Source organism: Rhinoraja longicauda, unplaced genomic scaffold (assembly GCF_053455715.1).
Source record: "Rhinoraja longicauda isolate Sanriku21f unplaced genomic scaffold, sRhiLon1.1 Scf000563, whole genome shotgun sequence".
NCBI classification, from domain to species: domain Eukaryota; kingdom Metazoa; phylum Chordata; class Chondrichthyes; order Rajiformes; family Arhynchobatidae; genus Rhinoraja; species Rhinoraja longicauda.
The window spans coordinates 65,767-75,000 of record NW_027601779.1 but is presented as its reverse complement, the minus strand read 5'-3'; the positions used below and the strand labels follow the sequence as shown (position 1 = coordinate 75,000).

Sequence of the window (9,234 nt, the reverse complement as noted above, 5' to 3'; positions counted from 1 at the left end):
TAGTGACAAGCCACGGACCAGAGGGGTGGCAGCTAGCGGGTGAGGGTTGGGCAGCATTGAGGAAGCAAGGTGTGGTGTGAGAGGCTGTGGGAAGGTGAAGCAGGAGAAGGAGGGGGAATTAGAACAATGGATTGTTTATGGGTTGAGTGAAAGTGGTAGCAGTTTCTCATTGTTTGCTACCTTTTGTATTAACTCTGCTCGTTCCTTTACTTCCATCAGTGTCTGAATTCGCTCCATGAACCCAGGCTTCGCCTCTTCTTTCTCAGACTGAATAATGAGGTCAATGTAAGCTGGGGTGGATAATGGGTTTGGTCTCAGAGCTATTTCTTCAAGTCGTCTAATGCTGCCCGATAATTGTTCATTCAGCGCCAGAATTGTGTTCTCAACCTCAACAAACTCCTGCTCAAGTGATTCCATAATATTCTGCTGGGTCATCTTCGCACCACGGGTCTTCTCGATTATATCTTTCTGAAATATCAGTGGCAATAAAGGAGTTCTTTCCAATGCTTTATAAATATCCAGCTCGGTCTGGTGTTGGTCCAGAGCTTGTCGCGTTTTCCTTAGTTCTTCCAGTTTGGCGATACCAACTCGGATCTGCTTCTGCAATCCCACCACTGCAACTTCTAACTGCTTACGTTCCTTCAGAACCTCGCTCGTTAAACTCAAACTTCTGGTTCCCATTGTGTTCAGAGCTGTGAAGAATTTATTCATACTGTTTGCTCCCATCTTCCAAAACATTACATCAAAGTTATCATCGTTCACTCCCCCTACTCCGCTGTCATTGGATCTGCACTCGGTGCCACAGTTTCCAGAGGTTGGACGTTGGGCAAAAATGGCTGAATTGTTAAACTTGAAGTGTACTGGCAGATCCGTTTTGTCTTTGGGACACGGTACCTCAGCTAATTTCAGGGCATCCAGAACGGGGGGAAGCTGTCCGTCTGCGAACGTCACCAGGATCTGAATGTTCTCTGCAATATCTTTGCCAAAAATAGAAAGAATTGAATCAAAGGCATATTTCTGTGTGTGAGTCAGGCGAGGCAGGGAGGCTTGAGCAACAAAGCACACGGCGTCGATCTGATCAACACCCTGTGGGGAAGTGAAGAACTCACGGATTTGCTCAGTGATCTGTTGATCCCGGCCGATGCCCCTGGTGTCTCCGAATCCTGGCGTGTCAATGATGGTCAGAGAGTAATCGATGTTAAATCCTTCCTGATGGTGGAGCTGGTAGGCAGTGATGGAGGATGTCTGACTCTCAGCCTGGGACTTTCCTGTCTCTTCCTGTATTAACTTGTATCTGAAGTTGTCTCCCCATTCCACGCCCAAGATGTAATTGATCATCCCATTGATGAGGGATGTCTTTCCTGACCCAGTTGATCCCAGAACCATAATTGTCTTCATTGTGTGTTTTTTGGTGGGTTTTCCGAAGGAGCATTTCATAAGCTGTTTGAATTTATCAGCTACGTCCTTCTTTAGTTTGAGCTTGTAAATAGAAGGGTTTCCTTTGGATATTAATTGAGCTTTTCTGCGAAGTTTCAGGGCTATTCTGTTTGGTACATTTTCTATTTCTATTAGAACCTCGTCACTTGCTGCACTAGATCCTGTTTTTCCACACTCAGCAGACACTCGGAATCGGTAGACAGTCGTGGGTTTCAATCCCTCTAAACGATAGTAGCATTGTGTGTCTGTTGTCTTAACTTCCTCCCATGATCCACCTTTCTTGTTGAAATTAACTAACGGTTCTTCTCTATATTCAATGCTGTATCGAATTATGTTAACATCAGCTCCAATCTGACTTGGTCTGTCCCAGTGCAGTGTTGGATTGGGTGAACAATCCTGGAAGTCCGGATTACCAGGTGGGCTTGCCGGCCGGGTGAAGCTCTTGTAGCTCTCACTAGCCTTGCTGACCCCTACCTTGGTCACTGCTCTGTATCGAATGTGATACTCCTGGTGTGGCTGTAACCCAGGTATTGTGAAGGAGTGGCATTGACCAGGTGTGTCCAGAATTGTCCATTCCTCCTGCTGGCTAACTTTGTACTCTACCTTGTAGCCCACAATCTCACCGGCACCACATCTTGGTGGCTGTAACTGCAGCGTCACACTGTCATGAGTTGTTCCACTAACCGTCGGTATCTCTGGCTGTGACGGGGGTTCAAAGCACTGGTTCTCCAGAAACCCTCCCTCGTACAGGTAAATGGACGCTCCCACTTTGCTGTCATTCTGCACAGAACTTACAATGAATTTTACTTTCTCGTCTGCTCTATTTTCTGTGGCAAAATCCAGGAACGATCGGAATTGCTCTTTCATTTTCTGCGAGACAGACCGTGAATTAAACCAGTGCTCGCTGTGTCCTGTTGCACAGGCTCTGTCAGCAGGATTGGGTACCTGCATGTTCTGAGCTGTGAGAGATTGGAGGTGGTTGTTTGCCTGTGACAGGTAGAAGTCCTCCCGATATAATGTTGTAAATGTGAAGCAGACAACATAATCTGTTGCTGGATCCATCAACTTGTCATCCAACTCGCCCTTTGATTTCGCAATTGGTACATCTTTAAATACGCTGAGGTAACGTCTCATTACCTTCCTCTCTCGTTCCTTGTCATCCAGCCACGTGGTCAGTGCCTGGTGTTTGAATGGTGACTGTTCCCTGTTCTTCAGTATATTCTCCAGTAATCCTTCCTCCTCCCCGCCGCCCCGAATGGATGGCAGAACCCTCGCCAAATTCTCCTGGAAAACTAGTGTGTACTCCAGACACATTTCTCGAAAATGCAGTATCCTATTCCCGATCTCAGGAAACTGATCGGCGACGCAGTCTTTCATCAGGTCTTTGCTCCTCATCATGGCCTCACTGAGCTGTTCCATGACACTCTGACAGCGATTGACCAGTCCCGCACTGATCCCCCTCACCAGCTGGGCAGCTTTTGAGTCGAGTTTATTGAGCGGATAGAGCCAGACTGTGATGGGCACTGAATGCTCTCCATCAGGGCCGAGGAGGTATGGGAGGGTTGCGTAGATATTGATGGCATCTTTGAAGGTGGTGGGGTTGTTCTTCAGTGAGAAATCCCCATAAAAGGTGCAGCTAAATTTCTCAGAATGAGACTTTTGTTCTTTTGTCATTTTTACGGAGGCTTCGCTCTGAATCGCAATCTTAGGGAGATGTTTAACCATTGCCCCCATGTTACCCTGAATATCCTGTGTGTTCTCTGCTGATGAAGCCATTTGGTCAAACACAAAGAAGGCCTGGGCCCCATAGAGCACTGCTGTAATGACATGGGTCGCTGAGCCCTCATCAAACACACTCGGGTAGGTAATATTCTGTCTCCCTAAGTGACTCATTGTCAGTTGCTCAAACCTGGTTGTTGCTTTGTACTGAAGGGTAACTCGTGCTTGTTGCTTAGATTCCTTTGTGTCACTGAGATATTTTGCCGACCCTTTCACCTCCACTAACCCACCCAGGAGACTCACCTTCAGTGACCCTGACACATTGAGAGCAGCAGCTTTCTTCTTCATGGAGTCTGATGCAATGATGTGAAACTCGGTGCTGGGCTTATCACGACGATCAAGGTTGCTCTGCAGTGTCTGTAAGTCCCACAAGGTGACACCTATAGAATAAAACATTAAAAAAATTAGGGAAGTTGTGTGAGTTAATCTAAGTGAATGATGTTTATTTACTAATTTTTTCTCTCATTGGGTAGATTCTCTGCATTAACCCCCTCTTGATTGAAAGGATGTTCGAGAACAGGTACTTCTTTGTCGAACTGGGTAGTAAGAAGAGCAGATGGCGGAAACTCAAGAACGGACTATCACAAGGAAGTGTGCTTGCACCAATACTCTTCAAAATCTAACCTAACGACCAACCTAGAAATGAAGGTACATGTCACTTTATCTATGCAGCGACCTTTGTGTAGCTGCTCAAGACAGTGACTTCAGTGCAGCTGAAGAACCACTCCCAAATTCCCTCAACATACTAACACCTCATTATGAAGAGAACCACCTCCGGTCAAACCCATCAAAGACACAGTTGTGTGCATTCCATCTGCGCAACCGAGAAGCCAAACACTGACTGAGCGTCACCTAGTCTGGTACCCCTCTTGAAAACTGTGATCACCCAGTATATCTCGGAGTCACCTTAGAACGTTGTCTCTCCTTCAAGACCCATGTTGAAAAGACAAAAGCTAAAATCTGTGCAAGAAACAACATTGTCAGCAAACTTACTGGAACTAGATGGGGCGCAATTCCTGACACTATACGATCAACTGCCTTGGCTATTTGCTACTCAACAGCTGAGTATGCATGCCCAGTCTGGGAAAGATCAGCCAATGCTGAGAAGATTGATCCAGCCATCAATACCTGCCACCCTATCAACAAACATCAACTGATAGCCTATTCATACTATCTGGTGTAGCGCCACCACAGATTCGTTGCAGTGCAGCAAGCAATAGAGAACGCCATCGCCAGACCACAGGTGGATGACATCCCCTATCTGGCCATGAACCCGCAAAGAGTCGGCTAAAGTCCAGGAAAAGCTTCCTCAACGAAGTTGAACCAAATACTGAAGCTGAAGGTACTAGAGTTGCATTATGGGAAGAGAGATTAGCCATTCTCCCATCAACGACATCCATATCCATAAGTGCCAAAGAAGAACTTCCTCCTGGGGCCGAATCAAGCTGGGCTGACTGGAAATGCCTCAGACTAAGAGCTGGTACTGGTCGTTATAAAGCGATTCTCAAGAAGTAATACTCTGAAGACATCATCTGCATATGTGGCACTGAACCCCAAACAATGGAGCACTTATTGAGGTGTCCTCTATTAGAGCACGAATGCAAAGCTGAGGACCTCGCAGAGAACAATGATATTGCTAAGAGTTGTGTTCAGTTTTGGATGAAACACAATATCTAGCATGTGTGGACACGATAAGAAGCTGCTTAACCCCCACATTAACATTTTGCCGCCATCTTATCTGAGTTATTCACCTTGTCGTTTCCATCCCTTTCACACTTTCTCTGCGACTAAATTGTTTTCCCTCTTTCCTAGATGTGACGAGGATTCTCTGATCTGGAACATTTCTGGATTCTCTCTTGTAAGATGCTGTCTGATCCCACTGAGGCTAACACCTAACGTGTGATCCCTGTCTGGGACTCAGCTGCCTCCTCCCTCATCTCCCAGTGCCATCTTCGATACTGGCCATTAGAGCCACCCACTTTAATGCGGCGGGGCGAAGGCAGCGGCCGCCGGAGGCCCGCGGTAAGATGGTGGCGTCCACTCCATGGCCGACTCCGCCGCCGCCCGCTAACCGGACCGGACGCCCGCTTCCCTCTCCCTTCCTCGGGCTCCCGGTCTCCGGCTCCTCGATCAAGCGAACCCGGGGAGCCGCGAAAGGCTGCGACCGGGACCTGGGGCTGCGGAGCCCGCTAAAGTGTAGGCTCTACAATACAAAAGGTAGATGGAAAGTTGTACTCAATTATGGTTGTCACACCTGCCATTGTTTCCTCACAGCAGGGCGCTACAACACTCCCAAAGGCCGTACCATTCACTGTGAAGTTCCTGCCCAACGTTGACTCCCAAAATGCAGCAACTCGTAATAATGTTGAAATGTACCTTACCGCAGTTCAGGGAGTTAATTCACCAATCACCTTTATCCCACCGCAAAATGCACTGAATCTAACAGAGTTGTAGTCACTCTAGTCCGATTGGTAACCTAAACGTATGGCACCGCCTTGACAATCGCTTATTCGTCTGATAACATTCCAGTACCTGGGATCAGAGTGTCCGAGCGGCAGTCGTACAGCATTCCCAACTGGAAAGGACGGCCCAGAGTGGCCAGTTGGAAGGTTTCACTCATCACTGCACCGGGATTGGTGACTCAGAAAACGCCACTGACCTGAAACAGAAAGTGGGATGAAATATAACAAGCTACCTAGCAACGCAAATATAACGTAGCTACCCAGCAACGTGTTCTGATATAGCATCCAGTTGCACCGGTGATGCTCTATCAGAGAGAACTCAGAATCAGCGAAACTCCGATAATCGAGTATCGACACCCTTATTAGTTAATTAAATCCCCTCTGTCTCCAAATCTTTGGTGAGGCCGCGTTCGTAATATTGTGTGCGGTTCTGGTCTCCCCATTACGAGAATGATGTGAAGGCTTTAGAGCGTACAAAGCAGGGTTTCCAGAATGATGCTTAGATCAGGAGGTATTAGATACAGGGAGACGTGGAACAGACTAGGATTGTTTTATTTGGAACGCCGGAGGTTGCGATATAATTTTGCACCGCTTTTGTTTTCTACGTATATTGTTTAAAATTCTGAAGAATGTAAAATTATTTAAATAAACGAAAAACACTCGTCCACCAATGTCTGCAGGATTCAACCTCTTGTAACTCTACACCAACGCAGTCCTGGTCTCCCAGATACATCAGCGTAAGTAAATCAACGCCGACCCCTCCAGCAACGTGTTCTGAAACAGAAAGCTTCCATCGGAAGCGATAAGAGCAGATACCGAGGCATGGGTGTGTTCTAACTGGAAGCGTATTTCGATGGCGAAAGCAACATGAAACCAATTGAAACAATGCATCATGTATCCTCAGAGATCACAGTCCTGCTGTTCACTGCTGTAAAAAGCAACACGCCTACAATCCCTGCTTTAGCCGGTTATGTAGAGATATGTGAAGCTAATTAGTCTGAAGAAGGGTCTCGACCCGAAACGGCATCCATTCCTTCTCTCCTGAGATGCTGCCTGACCTGCTGAGTTACTCCAACAGTTTGTGAATAAATACCTTCGATTTGTAGAAGCATCTGCAGTTATTTTCTTACACTAATTATATTGCAAAGTTCTGATCATGTCACCACACGGAGTTACTATACACTGAGTGGAAGGACCATGGTCAGTGCTATGGTGGCGACGAATCAATGCATTTAGCAGTCAAAATCCAGCATGCACAGAGTTGGATACACACACCCATGATAGAGATACCCCTCCTCCCCCCCCCCCCCCCGTCAAATGCGCAGAACACAAAGTGCTGAAGGAACAGGAAGCAGGAAATGGACAGATGACGGACAGAGTTTCCCCAGCGTTATTATTTATAAGATTCCCGCAGGTTTACATTTTTGTGTTTCCTGGGAACATGCATCTGATTCACTCACCGGTCGAGGAAGCGTCTGTCTGCAGATGTAGGGGGGTTGCAACGTTGACGATGGGATGAACGGTCTCGCTGGGAGCCCCCTCCTGCACTGTCAGCGCTGAAGTCAGACCCTGAACCTCACTGGACTGACCACAAGCCCCGCGCTGGGAACTCCGATGTGCCCCGACGTCTTTAGCAAATCCTAGAGTCGATTCTAATGCCAGCGGTGATATCTGGAGGGGAAGGATATTCTGAACCTGTTCAAGTGCTGCCGCGGGTTTCTCTCCGGACCCTGGACTGAAATGCGGAAGGTATTCTGTGAGTTTCAGTGTTACTGACTGGAGAGACCGAGCAACTACTCACGTAGCATCAAACCACAAATGCCACTAATAAGATCTTCGGCGATAGAAGCAGAATTGGGCCATTCGGTCCATCGTCTACTCCGCCATTCAAACATGGCTGATCTATCTCTCCCTCCTGATCCCATTCCCCTGACACGGGTACTAATGGAGAATCTATCTATTTCTGCTTTTAAAATATCCATATACTTGGCCTCCACGGCTTTCTGTGGCAAAGATTTCCACAGATTCACCAACCCCTAACTAAACAAATTCCTCCGCATCTTCCTAAAGAAACATCCTTTAATTCTGAGGCTCTAACCTCTAGTCCTAGACTCTCCCACTAGTGAAAACTCTATCCAAGCCTTTATTTTCTACGTTTCAATGGGCCCCCTCCCTCTCCTCAACCTGCTAATCTCCAGCGCACAAACGCTCAAACTGCAGCGAACAGTGCCGTCAAACGCTCATCATATGTAAACCCACTCATTCCAAATAAGGGGAGTACGTGTGATACGCGACAGGAGGGGTAGCAATCTGACGGGAGAGTTGTGTGGACGCACTGACCCTCCATAGCCACTATACTCATTCGGCGCTGCCAACAACTAACGAGTGTTGAAAGACTGGAGCGACTAGGCTTGTATACACTGGAATTTAGAAGGATGAGAGGGGATCTTATCGAAACGTATAAGATTATTAAGGGGTTGGACACGTTGGAGGCAGGAAGCATGTTCCCAATGTTGGGGGAGTCCAGAACCAGGGGCCACACAGTTTAAGAATAAGGGGTGGGCCATTTAGAACAGAGATGAGGAATAACCTTTTCATTCAGAGAGTTGTAAATCTGTGGAACTCTCTGCCTCAGAAGGCAGTGGAGGCCAATTCTCTGAATGCATTCAACAGAGAGCTAGATAGAGCTCTTAAGGATAGCGGAGTCAGGGGGTATGGGGAGAGGGAAGGAACGGGGGACTGATTGAGAATGATCAGCCATGATCACAATGAATGGTGGTGCTGGCTCGAAGGGCCGAATGGCCTACTCCTGCACCTATTGTCTATTGGTCCTGAGCCACTATCCACCTCATTGGACAATGTCGCAATATCTAGACTGGACTTTATTTAGCACTAAATATTTTTTCACGTTCTTCCCTTTGTCACGTATAAGCTCGCTGCGAATGGCTCGATTGTAATCATGTATTGTCTTTCCGCTGACTGGTTAGCACGCAATAAAAGTTTTTCACATCCTCGGTACACGTGATAATAAACTAAACTCAAGTTAACAACTCAGATTTAGGTTACTTTGAATCAAGTTTATTTTTGAAATAAAGAAAAACACTCGCCCACCAATGTCCATCATTTGTTTCTCTATTCAACTCACTGCTCTGGGATCCCGTGCATGTCCGAGATATCAGCATGGGTAAACCAACACCCACCCAGATACCTGTTCTTAAACACGAAACCTCCATCTGAACCGACAAGAGTGGAGACTAGTTTATTCCCAGGTGTTATCCGGCAACCGAACCATCGTCTCACCAGCTGGAATGCGGCCCCGACCTACGCCTCCCTCATTGGAGACATTTTAACTATCTTTAATCGGACTATCGGACATTATCTTGAACTGAATACCTTTTATTCTGCATCTGTGCACTGCGGGCGGCTTGATTGCAATAATCTACAGTCTTGTCATTGACGATAGTACGCAACACAAAAGATTTACGCTGGTATCTCGGTACGCTTGACGGAAAACTAAACTAAGCAAGGCAGGGATGTGTTCGAACTGGAAGCTTTT

General features: G+C 47.0%; 1 protein-coding gene across 1 annotated transcript; it reads right to left on the bottom strand.

The window, feature by feature from the left end:
- Positions 1-135: 135 nt before the first annotated feature.
- LOC144591089 (uncharacterized) lies at positions 136-5,836 on the bottom strand. The gene is made up of 2 exons (XM_078395410.1): positions 5,749-5,836; positions 136-3,596 (listed from the first exon to the last, which is right to left on the bottom strand). The coding sequence occupies exons 1-2, from the start codon at positions 5,834-5,836 to the stop codon at positions 136-138; spliced, it is 3,549 nt and encodes a 1,182-aa protein (XP_078251536.1).
- Positions 5,837-9,234: the final 3,398 nt, after the last annotated feature.